We start from the raw sequence: 26,130 nt of genomic DNA, 5'->3' as shown, positions 1-26,130 counted from the left end.
CATTCATTCGTTTGTTCGTTCGTTGAAATGTGAATAGCACTGACCACACCCCACAGGGTTTATAACCTGGGACAGGACCAGCCATCTTCAGAACTGACGAAGCCTCTAGGATTAGAGGCGAACATTATTCAAGAAAATGTCTCTAAATCCAGTGGATTGATTGAAACAGCTTTGGATAATTAGGATTAATACAGTAGTTATTTTAACTGCAATAATATTAGAAAATTCTGAATACTACCATGCATCTTCTCTGTTTATTTCTGATCATTGAAGTAGAATTTGCTAACTTTAATTAAAGTTATGGGACATCAATCATTGTCCCTTTGGTTTTAGTTATTTTCCTCCAAAAGTGATAAAAATAGTTTCTGTCATAGGATAAGAAGATTGTCATTTGTCACAGCATTATACCAAATGTTGTGGTACACTGGCAAATTTGACAAATTCAGTAAGTCAATAAGATTTTATCGGTCTTGTTCTCCCTCCTGTATTTGTTATTACCTCTAAGTTTTGGTTTATCCATTCATTTATTTCCTACCATATTTCCCCCTGGTGTATTGGTTTTATCAGTGCAAATCCAAGCAGTACTCTGTCAACAAAGCTACTGTGTTTATCCTTAGATATTCGTTCTTGATTTGAGCTGAGTTTTATGCCCACTTGTGTCCATTTTAATTTCATGTCATGCACTAGTGCAATACAAAACCATCACTAGGATGTAGAGTCTGCTACAGAAATTATATAATCCATTCAAACAGTAAACCTTTTTTTGTAATTTACAAAAATAATTGACCATAATAACCTTTTTAAAATACACATGTATTGCTGTTGCTATTGCATTAAGTTATACAGGTATAGAGCAATAGCCATAAAGACTCTATTTTGCAAGAAAATCAGGCTGGTTAATTCCCAGGTGGTAAACTAATAGTAAAATCTTGCATGTTACTGAGTAAGATCAAGTCTGACTCCTCAAGTTGTGAGACTTAGTAATGATATTGTTTTCCATTGGTTTCCATTGGTTTTTCCATTGATTTGATTTCGAACTTCAAGGACAGGATTTTCTCCCTCTATCAATATTGAAAAATATTGATAAATCATGTACTGACCAATAATCAATTTTATCTATCTTGGAAATACTTGTGGTTACTTTATGTAAAAGCATATGCTCTTTGTTTCATGCAATCACTTCTTTGTTTCCTTTGTGTAAGCAGCAAGTTAATTTTGCTTTGATACAATGGAATGCATTAACCCTGGCTGAGATGATTTATTGTTTCATGTGAATACCTGTTTTTGTTAGGCAATTTGATTCAAGCCAGCATTAATAATGTAAACAGTTATATCAAGAAAAAATCCCAGATTGTTTGGATATTAGGCATATGTTACCCATATAGAAGATTTGATTGAGAAGGTTATTGTAATACTTCACATTATTAACACTATATTAACCAGTTCATATATAGTATAGCAATATGTTTTGTTGTATTTTAGTACTTAAGTAATTAAGTACTTAAGTAACAAAACAAAGTCTAGGTTCCATAATACTCAAACCCAGTTTAGTTTTTCAGTCATGATCTTTGTAAAATCTGGTCTAGACAAAATAATGGGTTTGAATATTTACCCAGCTACAGTCAGTTTCTTGGGATAAATGGAACCAGGCATAATTTGAGGATTTTCAGCACAATACATAAACAAAGTGAGCAGCAAAGTCAGAAAAATCATAGACTTTTTAACTTATTACTCTTGATTCAGTTCTGTTCGCATAGGTGAGTGGCGATTCCATTGTTTGTTGAATTTAATTTCCTCTTCTTCAGCTTATAAAAGTATGGCAAATGTCGCAAAGATCTGTGTGACAGTTTTGAAAGATATGACTGATGATAATTAATGTGAAAGGATGCTGAGGGCATGAAGGGATACTGAAACAGTGGACAACAGATAAAGAGTTATATGATCACAGATACAACTGAATTAAGAATAGGGCGTTTTAACTTTTCGAGTTGTGAATATAGCCAAGCATGTCCCTCAACATATAATGAAAGGGGATGGTAAAGTTGAGAAGTGGCAGAGTTAGAAAGAAAGATTGAGTGTTATCAGTAGACAGGTATAAAAGATGTTTGAATGGGTGAGCTCAAAAGATGAGGGAGAGAGGAAGGCTAAACGGAGCCGAGACTGAGGGGAGGAGTGCATTTGCGTACCAGCTTTAGTCAGGTGATTGATGGTGAACCAGTTAGAGATGCGATGCAGTTCAGGGAGATTTAATTTATGGGCTAGGAACTTCAATTGCTTTGCATAGGCCAGGTCTGTTTCCCTTCTTCAGGCTGTAACATTATCTTGCCATTAATCTTCTTGAGTAAAGTCGTGTCAGCTGGATTGAGTTGACTCCATTTGAGAGCTGCCATTTCAAGATGAAGTAAAGGGGATGCTGATAATGATCACAGGTAGTTCAGTTAGTATGAAAGCCAAAAGATACATGCTATGATGCCTCTTTTCCACCTTCATGAGAGCATCAGGATCTTGAGACAAAAGATTACATCAATGATCCATCAATAACAAAGCAATTCAATACACTTTGAACCAATGACACAAAATGTTATACACTTCTCACACCCAATACTCACCCCCATCCCCACTGGGCATATTGTTCAGTCAGACAGGGTATGAAGCTGTAACATATGGGGTAACATTATCAGCTAAAGGAGGAGAACTGTCAAGTAGAAGGACATAGATAATACCTGATATCTTTAATTGTCAATTAAAACACTTTTTTTTATTACATAATCTGTAAGTATGATGTCACAATATGATATGATGTCACAATATGAAAAACAAAATTTAGGTGTTCTAGAAATTGATTTTCAATAAATATCAGTTTCAAGATAGCTGGTAAATTGGACTGATGTTTCTGTAGAATCAAATTCACTTTGAAGTTGATTCAAACAATATTAGAGAAATGCTTGTCAGAAGAAGAGCTATGATGGCAGACCATGAGGAAAGAAGAGTACTTTTTACCCTATTTTCCATCCATTTAATTTTGTTGTCTTTTTATACTCTTTAATCCTCTATCGTTTGGAGTTGACTTCCCTACAGAAATAGTAATGAACTAATGAATCTGACCCGTTAACAAATGCACATGTAGATTACAACTGGGTTTTTATGCCTCTGTTGTAGATAAAACCCTTGCTGGTATTTCATCCTGTCCATTCGTCCTGCTCTTGATGACAGGATATCTCGGGAACCTCTTGAATGCAGTTTTTTTTTTTTTTTAATTTGGAACGAGGTCCACTTGGACTCAAGGATGATCTCACTTACGTTTTAGTGGTCAAAGGTCACTGTGACACCGTTCTTTTGAATAGGAGCATCTTGAGGGACTTTCAATACTTCTGGCACAAAAGTCCTCCTGGTCTAAAGGCTGAACAGATTATAATTGGTGGTCTGCGGTCAAAGTCACAGTGACCTTACCGAACATATTTTTGGCCACAGTACCAGAGTTCGTAGATTAAAATTTTTACACTGATTTGTATTGAATATAATGATGAAGTGTTGGCATTTTACTGTGCGTTCAAACCATGAAAAGTCAACATCAATGCAACATCAGATTGTTCTTTAAAAACAATTCCCTGTCCATTATTCACTGTCACATCTCCAGAACAGAAGAACAGATTTTTACCGCATTTCACATCTGGTTGGACATTGAAATGGTTGCACTACTGTTTAAACTGACGTGATTGTATAGGGTCAGTCATATTAACAAAGTAATAACTTTTACATCATGTAGAACTACAGTTAATAACCTATATTTGTAGCTGTATATTTATTGTTTTCCTTAACTGATAATAAAAATATATTAAAATAGCTTTACAAGTACATAACAGAGGTTATATTGGAGATGGCACTCAGTGCTCACCTATTGTCGCATGACACATCTTGGGTGTACAGTTGAGTCAAAAATGCTCAAAATCAAACAACACAAACCTCTTTTATAGATTTCCAATAAATTGTGTTTTGATGAAAAATAAGATGCAGAATCCCTACATCACCCAAAGCATTTTTAATGAGAAGACTTGTCTGTGTAGGTTCTCAGTTTTCCATGTCATAGTTATCCAAAGCTGTGGCAACCCCTGAAGGGAAAAGCCGAAAGGATAAGAAGGAGAGTTATCCAAAGCTGTTTAAATCAATCCACTGGACTTTAAGAGAGTTTCTTGAAAATGTTTCACCTCTCATCCAAGAGGCTTCGTCAGTTCTGAAGGTGGCTGGTCCCAGGTTATTAACCCTGTGGGGTGTGGTCAGTGCTATTCACATTTCAGAGGCCATAGTTGAAACCCGCCTGGCTCCTCAACGATGGTTGATGGGGGTTTCATGGGGTGCCAAAGAGGGGTCGTTGAAATGCAGTTTCACCAAAACCACCTGGGATAATCTGCTGAGACACTCTTTTTGGGAGCTTCGAAAGGACCTGATTGTAAATGGGTGAAAGGTGATGTCAAAAGGTGATGTGATATTTGAGTGTGTATGTGTGTTCCCCATAAAGGTCCAATAATTTGTAGCAGTTCTAGGTTGCTTTGCTTTCACACTTCTGTCCAGTTCATCCTATCCTCATGGAGTTCTAGTCTGGAGACTGTGCTGGCCACACCATGTTGGTGTATCATCTTGTCCTTTTTTCTTAAGGTAGCTCTGGCATAGCTTGGACTTATGCTTTGGGTCACTACTATTGAGCAGTACTTGAAGCTGTCCTGTGAGTTTCCTGTCACATAAGCTGTTGACTCTCAGAAACTTGTCTTCATATTCTGTTGTGATTTTAGGTCTGCCAGACTTCTTGCTGTCAGCATTTCCCCCAGTTTCTGAGTGCCTTTTGATGGTGAAGGACGCTACTTACTGACACCTTGACTATCTTGGCAATGTCTCTGTAGTTAAAACCAACATTACACAGACCACCGTAACACCTACAAGTCTTATGATGGTCTGTCTCTTCTATCATTAATTACCTTTTCCTCACCAATTGTACAGTCACACACTACTTTCTGCAGTACAATATTGTTCAAATAACGCTCACAACAGTATGATCATTACTTTTATGCAGACAGAGGGAATTGTAAGTACAGTAATTGAGTAACTTTGGGACACCTGTTGGAATTGGTAGCACCAACTTTGGACACTTGATGGATCTCCACTGCTGCAGAACTGCTTTAAGTTATCAACCCATTTTGTTTGCTTTTTTGTATAAACCTGAAATGTATGTTTTTTCCAGTTATTTTAGCCTGACCTTTCTTTCTTTTTTTTTTCAACTTACCTTTGTGCCATTACTGTTCAATGGACTTGAACTTCTTGAATTTCATTATATAACTTGAAAAATTGGGGTGCTAAACCTTTTGACCAGTTTGTTTGTGTGTGTGTGTGTTTGTTGTGTGTGTGTGTGTGTGTGTGTGTGTGTGTGTGTGTGTGTGTGTGTGTGTGCGTGTGTGCGTGCGTGCGTGCGTGCGTGCGTGTGCGTGTAACAAAGTGATTTACATTTGGTTGGTTTTAAGGGTTCTGGTTTACCATACATTGTTCTTTTTTTCTTTGCTTATTCCTCTCCAGCTCGCTTCTTCTGACATGACAAACTTTCATTGCTGTGTGATTTCCCTACTGATCTATTTGTGAAAGCAGTTAGACTTTGTAATGCTTAATTTTCCTATAAAATTACTGTACCCTCAGTTTGAGTGTGTGTCATATTATCTCGAGACACAAAAATAAAATAAAGCCACATTCTGTATACACAAACAGATTGTGTGTGGGTGTACAGGCAGGGTTTGTGCTCGTCGTTTTTACATAAGAAATCAACATTTCCTTTAGCAGCATCCGTTTGGTTCATTCCTGGGAAATCCTCTTCTCGTCAAAGCTGCATGTAAGTCACTTGCAGCAATTTTTATAACTTTCAATTTCCCGCATTGCAAGCTCGAAAGACAAAGACGATGTTTAATGGGAAATAGAGGTGTCTCTCCTGGTATCTTTCAGGAAATATATAGTTCGGAAGAACCTTCTGTGTCATAGTTGCAATAGTATTTTTACTCTAAGATTAAAAAAGCAGTTGTCAGAGGGTTTTTTTTAAACCTTTTGAAGTGTTTCTGTGTCTGCTATGAATTTGATTCTTATACTGTTCCAAGGAAAGTCTCTTTTCAAAGATCAATCTCATGAAAGCTAATCATGTCAGTGGAGGTTTTGCCTCATTAAACAAGGATCAATGTGGATGTCAGCAAAACAATAGCAGCAGTATCTTTTCTAACTTGATGTTCAATTGGCTCTGAGATGACTTGGACAAGATTTCCACCGCCGTGCCTCAAGGTATCTACATATATTATAGTTTCAGTGTTGAAGGTGGAGTCATTTGCATAATTAGAGGAAGAAGAGACAGAGAGGTAGAGCATAGTAATGAGGCAGGGAAATGGGAGTAAGTTTGCAGCTTGGCACATGACTGCAACCATGTTTAGACTTCACTACAGTGAATCTCTCAAGGGGGCCTTACTAATGACTTATGACTAATTATTTTCCTGGAGTCAAGTCAAACCCGTTGGCTGCACCTCCTTTCACTCCCCCACTCTGAATCTGTCCTCATCAAACATGTACCTGTTACTCCAGTTCTGAGCAAGGAATTGAGACCACAGGTCGTTGTACTGTGACCTTATTAGGTTTCCTATTCTTAGAGATAATGTCAGAAGAGGAAAAGGTGTATACTTAAAACAGTCCAGCATCTCCCTTGCTCTGTTAGGTGCCTTACCATCCCAGTGAGCAAATATTTGGTAATGAAAGAGGCTTTGTGCTTCATTGAAACTATTCAAGGAACACACTTCTCATGTGAAGCATTAGTTTGTTGTTATGCATCTCTTTATTTATTCCCAGATGGCAGTCCACACCCAGTTGTGTTTGTTGTTCTAACATTGTCAAAGCAGTCAGCTGCTCATTGCTGTGTGACTCCACACTGAGCTAGTTTGTCTGATTTGTCCTTTTTAGCTCAAAAAGTAATAGAAATGATCAATTAAATAATTTTTGAACCAAGTTAAAAAAATTCCTGATATATATACAGTAAAATGTTTTCTATGTTTTAATTGAATGAAAAACAGTTTTATTCTGTCTGCGAACTGGTTGTCAGTCCTGTTGTAGTATTTATCATACTAAATGTGGGAATTACAACCCTGGAATTGGTCACTCTTACACCAATGAACAACATAGAAGACAATTATTAATATTTTCAAGGAAGATTAAAAAAATGGACTGAAAGTAATTATATGATGCACACAGGGTTGTAGTCATGGATATGATACTGTACTGCAATTCTGAATGTCTATCAGTTTGATGTTCAGAAACACTCTAAAGAAATGACCTGCTGGAAGCTCCCTGTGGAGAGAAGCATCTCCCAGTGGAGTTGCAAATAACTGCATTAACATTGTGAGGCATAGGTTATGTCAGGTTACATCTTCTTTCCCTTCATGCCCATAGTCTTCTTTTCCTTTCGGCTTTTCCCTTCAGGGGTCGCCACAGCAAATCAATTTCCTCCATCTAGCCCTGTCCTTTGAATCCTCTTCTCTCACACCAACTACCTTCATGTCTTCCCTCATTACATCCATAAACCTCCTCTTTGGTCTTCCTCTAGGCCTCCTGCCTGGCAGTTCAAAACTCAGCATCCTTCTACCAATATATTCACTATCTCTCCTCTGGACATGTCCAAACCATCTCAGTCTGGCCTCTCTGACTTTATCTTCAATACCTCTAACATGTGCTGTCCCTCTGATGTACTCATTCCTGATCCTATCCTTCCTGGTCACTCCCAGAGAGAACCTCAGCATCTTCATCTCTGCTACCTCCAGCTCTGTCTCCTGTCTTTTCTTCAGTGACACTGTCTCTAGACCAAACAACATCGCTGGTCTCACCACAGTTTTGTACACCTTTCCTTTCATTTTAGCTGAAACTCTTCTATCACACATCACACCTGACACTTTCCTCCACCCGTTCCATCCTGCCTGTACACGCTTCTTCACCTCTTTTCCACACTCTCCATTGCTCTGGACTGTTGAGCCTAAGTACTTAAAATCATCCACCTTCTTGATCTCTTCTCCCTGTAACCTCACTCTTCCACTTGGGTCCTTCTCATTCACACACATGTACTCTGTCTTACTGCGGCTAACCTTCATTCCTCTCCTTTCCAGGACAAACCTCCACCTCTCTAGCTTCTCCTCCACCTGTTCCCTGCTCTCACTACAGATCACAATGTCATCTGCAAACATCATAGTCCATGGAGATTCCTGTCTAACCTCGTCTGTCAGCCTGTCCATCACCATAGCGAACAAGAAGGGGCTCAGAGCTGATCCCTGATGCAGTCCCACCTCCACCTTGAACTCCTCTGTCACACCTACAGCACACCTCACCACTGTCTTACAGTCCTCATACATGTCCTGCACCGCTCTAACATTCTTCTCTGCCACTCCAGACTTCCTCATACAATACCACAGTTCCTCTCTGGGCACCCTGTCATAAGCTTTCTCCAGATCTACAAAAACACAATGCAGCTCCCTCTGGCCTTCTCTGTACTTCTCTATCAACATTCTCAAAGCGAATACTGCATCTGTAGTACTCTTTTTTTGGCATGAAACCATACTGCTGCTCACAAATGTTCACTTCTGCCCTTAGTCTAGCTTCCACTACTCTCTCCCATAATTTCATTGTATGGCTCATCAGCTTTATTCCTCTGTAGTTGCCACAACTCTGCACATCTCCCTTGTTCTTAAAAATGGGCACCAGCACACTTCTCCTCCATTCCTCAGGCGTCTTCTCACTATCTAAGATCCTGTTGAACAACCCAGTCAGACACTCTACTGCCACCTCTCCTAGACACTTCCATACCTCTACAGGTATATCATCAGGACCGACTGCCTTTCCACTCTTCATCCTCTTCAAGCCCTCCTCACTTCATCCTGACTAATCTTTGCTACATCCTGGTCCACAACAGTCACCTCTTCTAGTCTTTGTTCTCTCTCATTTTCCATGTTTATCAACTCTTCAAAGTACTCTTTCCATCTTCCCATCACACTACTGGCACCTGTCAATAGACTTCCATCCCTATCCTTAATCACCCTAACCTGCTGCACGTCCTTCCCATCTCTATCTCTCTGTCTTGCCAACCCGTACAGATGAGTCTCTCCCTCCTTACTGTCCAACCTAGCATACAAGTCATCATAAGCTTCTTGTTTGGCCTTTGCTACCTCTACCTTCACCTTATGCTGCATCTCCCTGGACTCCTGTCTACTCTCCTCAGTCCTCTCAGTGTCCCACTTCCTCTTAGCTAACCTCTCTCTCTGTATACACTCCTGTACCTCCTCATTCCACCACCAAGTCTCCTTATCTACTTTCCTTCCAGATGACACACCAAGTACTTTCTTACCTGTCTCCCTGATCACATTAGCTGTAGTTGTCCAGTCATCTGGAAGCACCCCCTGACCACTCAGAGCCTGTCTTAACTCCTTCCTAAAAGTCATGCAACACTCTTCCTTTTTTAGCTTCCACCATATCGTCTTCTGCTCTGCCTTTGCCCTCTTGATCTTCCTCACCACCAGAGTCATCCTACACACCACCATCCTATGCTGTTTGGCTACACTCTCACCTACCACTACTTTGCAGTCACTGACCTCTTTCAGGTTACATCGTCTACACAAGATGTAGTCTACCTGTGTGCTCCTACCGCCACTGTTATAGGTCACTCTACGGTATGTTCCTGCCTCTTCTGGAATAAAGTATTCACTACAGCCATTTCCATCCTTTTTTGCAAAGTCAACTACCATCTGTCCTTCTGCATTCCTCTCCTGGATACCAAACCTGCCCATCACATCCTCATCACCTCTGTTTCCTGCACCAACATGTCCATTGAAGTCTGCTCCAATGACAACTCTCTCACTTCTAGGCATGCTCTGCATCACTTCATCAAGGTCCGACCAGAATTTCTCCTTCTCCTCCAGCTCACATCCTACCTGTGGAGCATACCCGCTAACAACATTGAACATCACACCTTCTATTTGTAGCTTCAGACTCATCACTCTATCCGACACTCTTTTTATCTCCAGGACATTCCTAACAAAGTCCTCCTTCAAGATAACTCCTACTCCATTTCTCTTCCCATCTATACCATGATAGAACAACTTGAACCCTGCTCCTAAACTTCTAGCCTTTGCTACCTTTCCACCTGGTCTCCTGTACACACAGTATGTCTACCTTCCTCCTCTGCATCATGTCGACCAACTCTCTACCTTTTCCTGTCATAGTTCCAACATTCAACATCCCTACTCTTAGGTGTTCCTCCTCTCCTTCTTCGACCAACAGTAATCCAATTTCCACCGGCGCCCTGTAGGTCAACAGCGCCGATGGCGGTCGTTGTTAACCCGGGCCTCGACCGATCCGGTATGGAAGTCCCAGGTTTGATTCATAGTTTTTTTTTCAACTTACCTTTGTGCCATTACTGTTCACTGGACTTGAACTTCTTGAATTTCATTATATAACTTGAAAAATTGGGGTGCTAAACCTTTTGACCAGTTTGTTTGTGTGTGTGGGTGTGTGTGTGTGTGTGTGTGTGTGTGTGTGTGTGTGTTTGCAGCAAATGCATGAATATATATATATATATATATATATATATATATATATATATATATATATATATATCATATACAGGTATGTACATGTGTATATGTGTAATGTATGTATACATACTCAAATAAAAAGACACTGTACATTACCATAATTAATTTGTTAAATAATAATTAACTAAACCAGTGGGAATATGGTCTATCTTGCTATGTGGTAAATGACACTGAGAATGGGCGTCCTGGTTGTGTTCAAATAATCATACTGGATTATACGATTTATTGGAACACCTGTTTTGTTCCCTGCTCTAACACCCAGGCTATTGACGTCTGCTGGGGGAAGATAGTTCTAATTATTTTCCATCTATATGTGATTAATGGAAATTTGGCTTTAAAAGCCCAGTAAGCAGGCCTGTTAACCACCCTTCCTTTCCAAATTAGTGCAGACACAGACCAGTAGTTTCAGATTTTCCATGAGCTTCAAGCTCCAATGGGAACTTGAAATTACATTATGCCTTACTATAAGCGTTTTACTTGAAATGTTTTAATTATTATAATCTTTTTTCAGTGGAAATTTGTGAATACATTGTCATGATTATTTTACATTCATAGAAGCTGTGAGAATCATGTAATATGTAAGCAACCTCTGCCACAATTTGGCTAGTGAGAATCAGTACTGCAGTTGCAGTTTATTCCAGCGATCCATCGATTGATGCACCCATCCATCCATCCATCCATCCATCCATCCATCCATCCATCCATCCATCCATCCATCTATCCATTTGTCCGTCCATCCGTCCATCCTCAACAGCTTATCAGGGTCCTGGTCATGTAGACTACGGTCTGAGCAGGGATGCCCATACTTTCCTCTTCCCAGACACCTCACCTAGCTCTTCAGGTGGGAACCTGACCCATTCCCTGGGCAGACACAGTCTCTCCAGCATGTTCGAGGTATTTCCAAAGTCTCTTCCCCAGGGAGGTGTCCAGAGGCATCTGATACAGATGCTCGATCCACCTCAGCTGGCTCTGCTTGATATAGAGGAGCAGCGGCTCTACTCTTGAGTTCCTCACTGGTGACTGGGCTACTCACCCCATCTCTAATGGTGTGCCCAGCTGCTCTATGGAGGAAATCATTTCCACTGCTTGCATCTGGGATCTTGGCCTTTCAATCGTGACCTAAACTCCATCATAGTTTAAAGTAAGCACATACATCAACCTGTAAATTGAAAGCTTTGTCTTTCGACTCAACTCCTTCTTCACCACCTATACAACGAATGCATCAAAGAAGCCGCTGCGCCAATCCGTCAATCTCACACTTTGTCCTTCCCTCACTTGTCGAAAGGATTTTAGTGAATCCTGAATTTACTTCCTTCAATCACAAAGAAATTTAGAGTTTATTGCATTAGTGTGCACAAGTGGGACCATTTGAGAAAAATTAAAATGAAGATCATTTCAGTTTTAAAGCTGTTGATTTAGTGAATTATTGTGAAGCAAGGCAGATTAGAAGGATTGCTAAAACCCACAGTTCATATTTTGCTGCCACATACTGATGTGTACTCGATTTGGAGAGAGAATGCAAATCCAAAGAGAAATCCTACCCCTGGAACAATAATGTCACTAAATTATAGCCTGCACAATGCTGCATTTTTTTAATGTAAAAATATACGCAATTTACTGGATTTGGTTATTTAGTGCAGCAGCAGTTCATGCTTTTCTAAAGCATGAACTAGTGCTGCAGTAAACCAAGTTCATGCTTTTCCAAAGTTCATGCTTTTCTAAAGTATGAACTTTTTGTTACATTCCTTGATGTCATAGCGTACAACTTTTACAGACCCCCTACAGGACAGTAAAGGATATACTGTGATTTTTTTGTCATATTATGTTTCAGAATGGTGCAGCCCTTTGAGAGCCATTGTTTATTCAGATTTTATCATCGTGTATGCCAATATTTGTATATGTATTGGCCTATTTTTACATGTGCAAGAGTTTCCAGATCTAATGTGATATTCTGATAGATCACAATAGAGTGCACTCTCATTCCCACTCACTCATTGATTACTAGTATGACTTGTAATAGTAATTAGCTCTGTTAAATGTCTTTTGTTAAAAGTGCGTGTAAACATCTTACTCTCTTCATCCCCTCTGTATTCTGTTTACTCAAAAGCTAGTTAAATGCAACTGAAGTTAAGGATAAGGATGCTAAACAATGATAAACTTTGGAGCTATCATTCAAAAATCAAACCAGCAGATTGTACTTGTTTTTTTTGTGAAATATGAATATAAAATTGAAAGGCAAAAAGCATAGACAACCAAAAAAAACCCTCATTTGAATAAACATAAGTCACACAGTCACCAGTGGGGAATAAAGTCATGTTGAAGGATTTCAATGAGTACCAGTAATTCTAGTTCTCCAGTGCTCATTGTGCTCACAGAGCAGAGATGAGTCCAAAGTGATTCAGCAACATAGCTCACAATCTTCCTGCAACAGGTTGCTGCACACTGCTGATTGAAATGATAGTACACGGGTAAATCACCTTGTTTGTACATGTCCTGCAAGCAGTGAAATCATTGGACATAGTCAGTGGTGGACTTCAAAGGAAACCATAGATGCAATAATTACCCAGACCTTTTAGAATATGCTGTAGTGGAAGACAGGGACTGTGCATATTTGTGGTTGGTTAACATCACCTCCACCAATTTATTAACCATTCAAACACATATATTGAAAGGGGCTCGACTGCATTGATAGAAATCCATGGTTGAATATTCACAGGGCTCCTTGGTTTCACTGATACACAAATGTTTATGTCCGCCTGAGAGAAAAGGCAGAATATCTAAAAACATTTTGAGTCATTTTGCTTAGTGTAGATGGAATCTTTAAAGGTTTGTTGAGGGATAGGACAACAGATACCAGGTAAGTGGTTGTTATGGGGATAATTATAAGAGGTGCAGGTGGCTTGGGGGGATATCAGTGGCTGACATGCTATTTTCAGACTAACTGCAGCACACCTCAACCTTTTAAAAGCTGTTCCCCTGGCTCATTCAGAGCATTCATCGATGACCCCACCTGGGTGTCAGCCGCTGACTTGTATGTGCTGTAAAACCTTGATGACCTGGTGATGTGAGCCAGATCACAAATCTTGTTAGTGCCCATTTGAGAGGAAAAAACACAGTCAACAGGGAGATTGATTACATATGAATTCATCAGCTATATGACTGTGTTTATCCTACTGTAATAAGGAAATACAACTTAAACATTGCTGTGCTGACTGAGTCACTAGTCTGTTAGTTTTATAAATAATCTACCATCTTACCTCTTTAAATGTGTTTGTTCTCTTGTTACTACTTCAATTTCACCAGCTATTTAGTCTTGCTAATAAATAAATGTATTTTGTTTGGCATCTTTAGATCTTACCCATATGGCCAAATAGAATCCGTCCTGCAGACTGGTTATCACAATGTTTCTCATTGGAGCTGGTACAAGAATGTACTGAACAAATGTCCTAATGCTGAAGCCTCACCATTTGTGTATTATTTAAAGTAGTAGTTTATAACATTATCTGTTAATCCCTTCTTTTTTTCACTTATTCTTGTCTTGCTTGTGATACTTCTCCCTCGCAAATATTCTCCACGGCATTATCCTTCTTTTTTTATGTTGGAGGTTTTGTTTTTGAATCATTTTGTTTTCTTTTATTTTTTTGAAAAATAATTGTGTGTCTGTGGGTGTAACTTCTTAATTTGCCGACTGTTCGCCACAAATAAATGTATGCATGGAAATATTTATTTCATTTACCTTCTAATGGGTTGGAGTAAGTTATGTAACTTTTAATATTGCACCACGCGCACATCAACAGTAAACACAAACTGAAGAGAGCTCCTCACATTTTTTAATGTAGTTTTGCAACAGCAAATTTACACCCTTTTGTTTAATTAGCTTTTCCTATGCAATCTACAGAAACCTGGTTTTACAAAAGATGTGATGAACACAATAAATGAATCTGAGTGCTAGCTGTCAATTTACCCATCATGCTGCACACCATTGTGGATCAATCTTAATAACCTCTATCAACGGATGTGAAATACATCATGATTACGAACACTGGCAAACCTCAGCATGTTCGCTGCCAACTATTTGTCCATAGGTGACAATGATACAAGAAGCGGATAGACTCTTATAATCTCTAAATCACAGTTTGATATGTAGCATTCGTTCTGTAAGTTTGTTCTCTTTGTTGCTGCAGCAACACTTGCAGCAGCACTTTACTTATGTAGCCTCTTGTAGCATCCAGCAGCTTTAAGGTCACAGCCAGCTACACTCATGTGACTGTAGCTGAGATCATCTTTAACACCCTGTTAAAAACCAATAGCATAATAGCAGCCGGTAACATAATAACAGCCAATCATGTAATAACTAGCTAATAGTCCTGGAGCAATAACGTAACAACATTTGTTTAATGTTTCAACATTTTATTACTAGCTCTAACCCTTAATTAGTATGTTATTTATCAAAAGTTATTACAATATAAGTCAGGACTTTTATTTTGTTATTGGCCAGTTATTACGTAATTGGCCTATTACATTTTAAAAACAGGCAAATTTATCACGTGTTCACGACTGTTATTACGTTATCGGTCGTTATAGTTTTATTGGCTTCTTCACACCCCCTTAAATAATCAGTGCTTTGTTAAGAAATGTTCCGATATCAATGTTCAGTCTTGCTTTTATACCATTTCCGGAAAAGAAAGTAATTTAATCGCAATTAAACAACCATTTCTTGAAGCCATCTAACAGTCTCTAACATCCATCGGAAGATTTTTGCCCCACTCCTCAGTTGGATTCAAAACAATGTTAATTATTGTTGATTGATTGCAATTAAATCATTTTCTTTTCCAGAAATATGTAAGAACAATTTGGACATTGATATACCAACATTTCTTAAAAGAGCTGATTAGAAGAGCTGACCGTACATATGTTATATATGTTGTAATTGCTGTGATTATTACCAAGGGCAGTAAATTAACAAACAGATCAAATATTTGCTTTCCTAATTGTACATAAACTGACCAATTAGTCCACTTGAAAGGAGCTCAGAGGAGAACCATGTCTCTTTTGAAATAGCAGATCTCACTGTGACATACTGTACCTGCTGGTAGTCCAGCATTCGTTAGAGCAGCTTTTGGGTGTTATAAGATTTCTCCCTCTCAATTCTCCTCCCTCTTCAAGATAAGAGTTACAATATTCTGGTGTTCTCTTTGTATAATTTTTCATGAGGGCCACACAGGGCCTTTTAGGTCACGTAACTCTTCATGTTCTATTCTTATCTCGAGGGCTCCTTGTATTTTCCACCTCATATAGCATCCTTTCGTGGTTGGAAAAACACACCCAACTTCCTACTTGTCAAAATTTGGAGCCCCCATTTATTTTTCCCCTAGTTTTGATTTACTCTCCCCACACTGAATGAGAGGAAGAGGCTGATGTTAGCAAGGGGTTAATACCATCTCACCATCATATTTCATTTCCAGGTAATTACTAACACAAATGGGATATATTTCACAAAACTTTCTACAGATGATAACCAAGTACTGAGATGGTGTTCTTTTTGCATTTTACAAAATTAAACAATGTGTATTTGTATCATTTACATGATTACCAGTTGTTTTTACCTTACACAAAAGAATATGCAGAACCATAAGTTTAAGTGATTTGACTCCATTATACTAGCTTGACAGTGAATGAACCTTTAAAGCGTAGTTATAATCTATATAAAATGATTACATGATACATGACACAAAATCTGTACAGATTATTTATAGATGATAAACGTAGACATCTTCTTGAAGTCATGAAACATCTGAACATGATGTTGACTGGTCCGGAGTGAGGTAACCTTTGTCTATTTAACCTTTTAGAGAGGACAGACTTGTGTGACAAAAACAGTGCTTCCACACTGTTTTTGTCAGTGGGACAGGAAACACACTCAAGACTTTCAGAGAAGCTTTGTCATTTGACCTTTCTAGTCCTCCCTGGGAAGATGTAAGATGTTTGTTGAGAGTCCCCAGAGGACCACAACCAATCAGAAAGCTTGGGTTCTTCATCTTTTGCTGGCTCACTTTTTACATGAAGCAGATAAAATGATCAGTCTTCCTGAAGACAGTTTCAGTTTTTTTTAATAAAGTTTCAGTTTCCTCCCTCTGCATGTTTGTCAGCTTCATTGTCAGTTCGCTAAGTCAATTTGTTGCCTCAGTGCTGACTTAAAATCCAGGCTTGTGTTTGTGGGAGTTCATCACCACACTACAGACTAACCATTCTCCTCTGTTCACACTTAATGTCAAATAATTTATTTCTAGTTTTAGAGGCAATGTAGGCTACTTATATTTTGCGCATCTCCTAGCAACTAGACTTTGAACAAACTAAATATAACTGCTTGCTAAGGTGTCACTATACACTCAGTGCTACAGGCTATGAGAGCATGGTGATGAACTGTGTGTGTGTGTGTGTGTGTGTGTGTGTGTGTGTGTGTGTGTGTGTGTACCTGTTAAAATTCTGTAAAAGTAGCATCACACGAGGTTGTCTATTGACAAAAAACACATTTTTCCATGTGCGCTTTTGCACATTTGCGAGAGGGAACTAAAGTGGTGATCGTTGACATCAACAGTGTCAACAAGGAGATTTGCACCTGACAACGAAGAATCTGGAGTTTTATTTTTATCAGCATCATTAGCTTGATAGGCAATTTTCAAAATCTGTGACTTTTTTGAGGAATCCTGTTGACAGACAAAACCAACGCCAGCGACTTCTTTATGGAGCTTACAACCTATACAGATGATCCTCATTTCTCTGCATCTGAATCACCTAATTACATTATATTAACTCTAGCCTTTGATGAATTTGTGTGTAATCACTTGAAAAATAGTGACTGATCTTTTTTTTTATGGATATATTAATTTTCTTTGCAAGCATTGGGTCATTTATTTTATTTCAATTGCAGAATTTGAAAGCTATTGCATTTCAGCACTTCAATATTGTCATATGTTATTCTGGTTTTTATAACAATCACTTCATCCTATAAATATACTATAAAACATAGTTGCATCAATAGATCAGCTTTAATCATTTCAGGAACTTTTTCAATCACCAGATCCACAAGAGTTGATTATCACACTCTTCTGGCTCTTAAGTCTTTCCTGACTGTGAAAACGTGGTGTCAGCTGCCCACATGCACCCTTCCTTCCACTGGGTTGGCTGCCATCTCTTTTCCCTCACCCCTTGTTTTACTCAACATATCAGCACACCTGTGGCATTGAATGCAGCTTGCTTCTTTCATCAGCCTGTCGCACAGCTTTCCTGACTGACAGTTTTTATCATCGCTGGAAGCATGACACCAGAAAGCGTATGACAGGCAGTTTGTGTGTGTGTGTGTGTGTGTGTGTGTGTTAGCTGTCGTTCTTTGTGTTGGAGGTCTCATTTGATCTCGTTGAGGACCCATTAGCACCCCAAGTATGTAGTCTTTGTCCCACCCCATTAGGAGCATGCAAAAACATACCTTTATGTGTCCCTCTGCAAGTACAGGACATCAACAGTGAGTGGACTTCCATTAGTGGATTGAAATGAAGTTGGTCTGTTGGTTTTGTGTGTGTGTGTGTGTGTGTGTGTGTGTGTGTGTGTGTGTGTGTGTGTGTGTGTGTGTGTGCGTGTGTGCGAGCGAGCGTGCGTGCGTGCGTGCGTGCGTGCGTGTCATCCCGTCATCTCATTTTGGCCATTCGTCACCAAAATTAGTCATGCTTGAAGTTTACAGGAGGAAATTTGGTTTAATATCCTCTGCTCCAGTTTTCCACTGATGTCAATAAAATGCATGTTTTTTTTAGGACAAACGAACCTTGTTGATCTTCCAAGGGAAACTTGATAGGGCTGGTCAAGCTCAGATGAACACGAATTAAGCAGAGATTGAATGAGAATCCTTTCAATGACAATTTTAAAGGTATAAAAGTTGTGACACTAATCCACCGTTTTCATTTTTTTATTTGTTTCCAGATGTGTTGGTAAATGAGAAGCCGTGTGACTGTGATGTCATTGCCAACTGTAAAGTGGGCAACGCTGTGAGTCTGGAGGTACAACTGACCAATCGGAGCAAAAACTCTGTGGGACCGCTGGCTCTGACTGTGGTACCATATCAGGACTTTCAAAACGGAGTCCAGAACTACGATTTAGAGGACGCAGTGACTTTCATTGGCTCCAACACCTTCTACATTGACATGGTCAGTACAGTGTGGAGTACAACAGAACAGAGAAATACATAACATGTACAGGTAGCCCTCAACCTATGAACACAATTGGTATAGAGAGGTTGTTTGTAAGCTGAATTGCTTACAACTCGTTATTTGTTAAATTTCAATCTATAATCACCATTTGAGGACATTTAAATGCCATTACTACTATAAATACGAAAGTACTATTTCCTAAGACTGACCAGAAACAGTAACAGGACATAAAAAAGTTATAAATGAAGTAAAATAATGTAGTACCGTAATGTATCTTTTACATCTCTACCTCTACTGAATGAATTTTATCCTGCGTTTCCTGGTCATGTCTTGCACATTTTAAGCTGAATGCCTGAAATTCCTTATATAAGGATTTTTTTTAAAATCACTTCCATCTTTAACTGCAAATATTGGAGATCTTCACTCTAGCGAGCGACCTCTGTCTTTCACTGGGTTTCCATTCATTATCCTGATGTTCAGCAACGTCATTTGTGATTGCCCAAAGGAGCAATTGCAGTTCTTGACAAACACATCGATAAACACTTCTTCTGCTCTTTGGCTTGCACTAAAATGTGGAATCAGCCAATCATTAAATGTTAATATTGTCTTTATAAATGTTAACAGGAACATTTGAAATGCCACCACTTTGCCCTTGGCAGTAACAGCATTAGTGGTCACAGTGGTTTTAGAGAAAACACCTTGCACAATTAAACCCAAAACGACAAATAATTAACTGTACAGTGCGCCCTTGCGCATCAACGCTCGCGACTTCACCTCATTGCAGATTTTTGGTAGGCAGTCACGTGATACCGTACATGCATTCTATTGGCTGACGGCATTCGGAAGTGCGCTATGTTCCTTGAGTCGCGGACTCACGTGAGACACCAAAGTGCTTTAAACAGTCGATAAGAGTGGGGGAAAAGGTAATACAGAAGGTGGTTTAATATCAGTATGGGGAGGGTTCATAACGTTTAAATTTACGTAGATAATAAGATAAACAGTTTGTCGTTCTGTCGCGGAATTCATTAATCGCGTGTGGTTCCTGGAATGTTTTACCCGCGAGGAACAAGGGTTCACCGTATATGAAAATACTGAGACTCATTTATATATTTTAGACTTTATAGACCCTAGAATAAGCATAATGTTTAAAAAACTATTTCATTATTTATCTTATTTCCACAGCGCGTAATTTCCATTCAATAGTGTGATTCTACAGAAAGATACAATTCTGCACATGAAATTGCATGATCATGGCTGAACCGTATTTTTGTTTTAATATGATATTGAAATTGCTGCACAGCAGTACAGACTCTAAGGTACACATGAATGTGTTTGTGGCAGCAGGGAAAGCAGACATGCTTTTGTTGGATTACATAACCCAAGCGTGTTTTAAGTCTTTGTAAACTGTCTGTATTAAAATTGGTGCCAAGAACAAGAAAAAAACCCCGCACACACTCAAAAAGCTAATTCTAGCAAAAGGGGATAAAAACACAGTTCACAGGTTTGATCCTTGAATTTTTAAAACATAACATATCAGACAAAGGATCCTTTTTGGGTTAGTGTTTATTTGCTACAAACTCTCACCCCTGAATAGCAAAAAGCTGAAGGCAATTTATTACAGCATAGTCTAAAAAATATAAAAAAATAACCAACTCTTCAGATTCATGACAGTGCAAAAGAACCTAATTTTAGTAACAACTTGTAATTAATGGAGAAAATAATATTTTTTTATCCAAACTACAGTGTGCTACTGCTGGCCTCGCTGTGGTTGTGTCAGGTTCTTCATGGAGACGGCTAACGATTCTTACTGCTGTCTGTCTTTGACCTCACCAGGTTAAACCCAAAGAAACCTCTGTCTGTGTGGGGGCGCTGCTCTTCCTCTACGCTGGAGATTTCTACCTTAATATCAAGTTTCAGGATGATAGTGCTGGTCGAGAACTTCCGTTAGCGTGGTTCACTCTGCCCAGCGTTCACATCCGAGCCATGGAAACACCGCAACAGGCCGGAGCCTGAGGCTTATCAACCTCATCACTTTGCTTAGAATGAAGGATGAAAATTTCTATGTTGTTGTTTTTTTCTGCAAATACATACATGTAAATAATTGTTTAAAAGTTACAGCATGTGTGATGTAGAGTGAGTATTTGAGTCCCTTGTCACAGTCCTCCAAAGAACATATGCGCTCTAACAGGACATAAGGCCAATTTTAAAAGTACCTTGTCCCTGGTATCAGCCGGAGTCTTGGCAGAGCACAGACTCCCACAGACACACTCCTGCACATGCTGAGGGGGAAGATTTCTATGTAGCTAATAATACAGCTAATATCTTTACATTTACATGTTTAATCTGTGTCAGCAACGGAAGACAAAGTTAACGTATCTCCAAGCACATCTCTAATCATCTAATTCTTGGACCTAAATCAAAGCAAAGTGAACAAAGTGACACATACAGTAGATTCATGGTATTGACCAACAGCAAACCACAGACAATTGTTGGAACAAACCCATATGATACAAAGCAGAATAAGGTACCTTATCAGCTGTGTTGCATTTATCTATACCATGTTCCACAGAGGATACAGTCCACAAAGGCACAAACCTCATTACAACTTAGAGAACGATCTTTCACAATTGACATTGTGAATAAACAAACGAAGAACAGTTGATGAGTGTCCGTTCAATCCACCAACATGAGACCTAACTATACCTGACATACAAATACCTGACAGAATCTCCTGGTAATGGGCGTCTGATATCTTCCTCTTCTTTCCTGTCAATGCATCACTTAATTTTGTTGTTTTGGTCGTCAATGAAATGTGACGTTCCTGTAAACTAATTACATTATTTGGCTTCATGCACAACCTTTTCCCACGAGCCGAGGTAGGTAAACAGTGGGGTTGTAGCACCACTGTCCTTTATTTTGTTTTTCAAGGTTTATTATTGAAGGGTGTGTGAGTTTATGTAACATGTAAAGATGGAAATTCTTTCTGCTCCCAGAGCTAGTTTGAGTGTTAAACTATAATGCCTTCTAAAAGCAGGCAGTTTGTGATAAGTCTATATAACGCCATCACTACCAACCTGTAATAATAATCATCTACTGGTCGAGGTCTCCGTTTGCCCTTTTGCCCACTACAGCTCTCTAGCTTCACTATTCTTTTGTAATCAAAATCTTTTTTTTTTTTAAATTACCGTACAAAGTCTGATGCAGCATCAGCACATGGACACCCCTAGATACCCCCCTGCCACCATAGAGGTCATGATTGTAACATCATCACAACACCGACAAAGACAAACTGTTAGACATTGTTGTCTTCATGTGTGAATTACTCGGAACATAGAGCCATCTTTACATAAGTATTCAAATTGCGATCCTATTTTGAAATTTCTTTTGGAGGATTTTAGCTTTTTCGGGCATTGGTGGGAGTACAGCTGATATCTGTGCCAGATTGCTCAAGCGTGTGAAATGTGATGTCAAATGACCGCTGGAACAGCATTTCCTTGACTGAACTGCTTGTTGAACTGTTGGCTATCAAGATAACTTTCTGTGGTCACTTTGGCTCACTAAGAACAGCCTGTCACTTGCTAGCTAGATCTGATGAACCCGTTAGTGAAGATCTGCTTAAGTCCTTTCTCTGATCTGACCGACATTTTTTATTGCCATTGTGTTTGAATAGCAGAACTATTTATTCTGTGAATTCTTTGATTATCTAATTCGTGAAAATTAGAGGAGATGAAGGTGCTGATGATCCAGAATTTGAAGCCTATCATCGACTTGGAATATTTTTATTTCCGCTGTATGAACATTTACTCTTGCCTCTCTGCTACTAATGTGAATTACATCACATTTAAAGGTGTGAAATTAGTTTCACATTTTTCACTGCTGTAAATAAAGATTGAGAAGAAGACAATGTGTGTTTATTGTGACATTATTTTAGTTTGTTTCAATTCTGACCATCTATAGTTTTATGTGATTTTAAGTCTGTAGGCCAAGTCTGGCAAACAATATGGTCACACGTCTACAGTAAGAACTCATTTCTAACATTTCTTTATACTTGGAAGGAACACTGAGCAACAAGTTTAAGACCTACAGACTTTTTTTTTTCCTCTTGCTCTGACATTTTCTTAACACAAGTACATAAAACGAACTCCCAGCTCTAGCCATAGTTTCATCTTTATACACATTTAGTACAACACATTTTGCATTACTTTTGGATACATGTGGAGCTAACCAGTTTACGAACAGGCCGTCTGAAGTACCATAAGGAAAGTATTACTCATTATTTATCTGTAAACCTGAATATGCCCTCTGCCAAAATAAGTTTTACATTTTTAGTTTTTGCCAGTCCCAGCAGCAGCTAATAAGACCTGAATACCCACAGCAGCCCTTCCTCCATCTTCTCACTGCTGGACCGAATGTGAACTGGCTGATAAAGCGACGCTGAAGGGAGATAAGCCACATCCGGAGGCTACCATGTCTTGGGGGTGCTGGGAGGTCTTTCACGTGGTTTTGAAAGGGAGTTTATCAGTGAATTAAAACCACATGAGCATGTTTCAGTCCAACATGGGTAAGACCAGATTGTGTGCTTCGTCAAGAAGAGTGTTTTGGGGGTTTTTTTTGTTGGGGATTGGTCTGTGAAATGAGAGCCTGAGATAAACGTAACAACATTGGAGCTAACACAATCAGAAACACTTTGAAAATCTGTAGTCAGTAAACTTCATTTAACACCTTAGCTACGTATAAAAAGAAATCTAAAACTACAACCAAAACTGAACAATGCCTTTCATCCTCAGCCAGAGCTGAGGATGAAAGGCATGACAATTCAGATTTTAGACTGGCCTGCCTGCGGTCCACAGTCCCATTGAAATTGATATAATAGAAACGTTTGACTCTTGAGTACCTGAAGTCATTTCTTGAGACAAAAATGGAAAGAATTTCTCCTTGAAAACTTGATCGATTCATCTTCTCAAAAGCTGGCTGACTGCTGTTAAACAACGATGAAAGCATGTCCCCACCCGATCAGTTTGGACATTAAATATCTATTTTGTACTGTATTCAACTGAACGACGGTCAAAAGGGACTTTTAAATCATTGCAAAGAATTGCTTAACTGTTAGGAAGTCAGAGGTTCATTAATGTGAGTTGATGACAAGGATAATATTATATATCTTTACAGCTCATCTTTAAAAAATGCCAAGAATTTTGTAAATGTGAAGTTCATTTTACCCAAATAAAAGAACAAAATTTACATTTCTAATGAAGATCAGAATGGCAAATAGCTTTTCCATTCCTATAGTGAATGTTCATGTTTTTTTGGTTGACATTATTTCAGAAAATCCACAGGGTTTATCAGTAATGCACACAAAGTATTTCCCTCTATGTTGAAATATTTGTTCATATAGCCATTTGATTAAAAATATTGTCAGGGTAAGAATGTCTTTTAGGCTTTGAAAAGTTTAAATTACAACTAGCATGCAACTATAACAGGATTATCTATTAAGGTATGAAAGCTTGTACCCCGATTGAACTCACTCAAATGTAAATTCTATGTTATGTATGTTGTTTACTAGCCCATGTAATTATCTTTCTCACTAAAGGTCATTTTATCTTCCAAACCTAAACTGCAATGTGGTTGCAAGTTTGTGTCTTATCTTCATGAAACATTGATTCAAGTTATTCACACTAATTAAATACTGAGGTCTGATAGGGACACCTCTTCAGAAAAAGGAAAGAACCACAAACTCGAGGCAAAAAGAAAAGAAAAGTTCAGGTAAACACCAAACAATCGATGCTTTTCTTTCCTCGTTTCATAACATCAATGTTACAGACCAGATAGGTATAACAGACAGTGAATGAGACCCTGGGCCATGTGAAAATACAGCAACCATGACATTTGATCGTCTGTGCAACCATCTCTTTTTCCTTCACCTCCTTCCCAGAAAGAAGCACTGAATTTAAAAACTGGTGTTGCGAGGATCTATTTTTTTAGGCATGTTATTACAACAGACTTCGCACTTTTGTCACATTTGCAACATCAACATCATCCGAAAAAAAAAAAAAAAAAAGAGCTGACGGGTAGAAGCCATAGGGCACATTGTTGTTGCAAACCGTCCGTTCAGTATCAAAACAAGAAGTTGACCTAGCCAGTGTTCCGACAGTCTCTGTACACAACATATATCGTCTGCCTCTTCCTCTGCAAGTTTTTGGAGGTGGGAGGAAGCCTGAGAAACCGGAGAGAACCCACGCAGACACGGGAAAAACATGCAAACTCCGCACAGAGCGGGAAGCGAACCCGGATCCGCCTTGCTGTGCAGCAGCAGAGCTACCCACTGCTCCACCGTGCCGCCCACACAATATTATGATTATATTAAACATTAACCATCTGAAAGGTTTTCAGAAAACTTACTGTTCCAATGAAGTGAATATTACTACACTAAATGGACACCAAATGAAAACAAACTCCCCATGATAAAATGTTTTCTGGCTCCATGAAAAGCTGTGCTTAAAAAACAAAAACATGAATGACATTAAAGTTAAAGCTTTCATTAGCCAAAACCTCTGGAGACACATCACTCAGTCAAATGTCATTTATATGCATTTTCATGAGTTACTTGAACTGAGGCTGAAGAACAGGCAAGTGCGATAATGTACATGTGTCGTTGGAGTACAGCATATATTCTATTAAGTGGCCTTCCAGTCTGCACATCACATCTTGGGGAATTCGTCATGGCATCCTCATTACAACATGTACAAAATCCAAAAGACTGTTCATCCTCTAAAATCATTATCAAAAATCATAACTGAATGTCCTCATCTTTAAATTCTCTGAATCGTTCTACACTCTGCTTTCCTCAAGTATAAGTTTGAGTGTTCCCCCTTTCTACTGTTGTCTTCAGTTCAACCTAAGATGTGGGTAAAGCAGGATTTCAGCGTGACATCAAGCGCATTGGAATGTGTCACCTTCGCCACATATTACATTTCACACACATCAGCATTCCAAACAGAAGGCTCTGCTTCTGGGTTGGAAATGAGATTTCTTATCGGAAAACCCGAACTGCATTAGCAGCTACCATTAAGTTGTAGGAAAGCTGTAATTCCGATTGTTATCTTAATAATCATTTATCAATCTGTGCTGGTGCATTCCCGCCTTTCCCGCCTGATATTAAGTGGTTACGACAGTGGGGAAAATGAGATGTTTGAGAGGAAACAATAGCCTTTCATTTAGTGGCAAAGAAATACCCCAGAGCCATCCTGGAGAAGGTACAGTGTCTTGCTTTGCATTAAAAAAAAACA

At 38.9% G+C, this 26,130-nt stretch overlaps 1 protein-coding gene across 2 annotated transcripts in view; it reads left to right on the top strand.

Moving 5' to 3' along the window:
* Window positions 1-22,738, top strand: part of trappc9 (trafficking protein particle complex subunit 9) — a 166,008-nt gene extending 143,270 nt beyond the window's left edge. For both annotated transcript variants that reach the window (XM_068333598.1, XM_068333597.1), the window contains 2 exons: window positions 18,618-18,841; window positions 20,678-22,738. In XM_068333598.1, coding sequence (XP_068189699.1) covers window positions 18,618-18,841; window positions 20,678-20,857 — 404 coding nt within the window. In that variant the 3' untranslated portion in view covers window positions 20,858-22,738. The remainder of the gene's footprint in view (window positions 1-18,617; window positions 18,842-20,677) is intronic.
* The last annotated feature ends 3,392 nt before the right edge of the window (window positions 22,739-26,130 follow it).

Source organism: Antennarius striatus, chromosome 14, assembly GCF_040054535.1.
Source record: "Antennarius striatus isolate MH-2024 chromosome 14, ASM4005453v1, whole genome shotgun sequence".
Classification (NCBI taxonomy): Eukaryota; Metazoa; Chordata; class Actinopteri; order Lophiiformes; family Antennariidae; genus Antennarius; species Antennarius striatus.
This window is presented reverse-complemented; position numbering and strand designations above follow the sequence as displayed.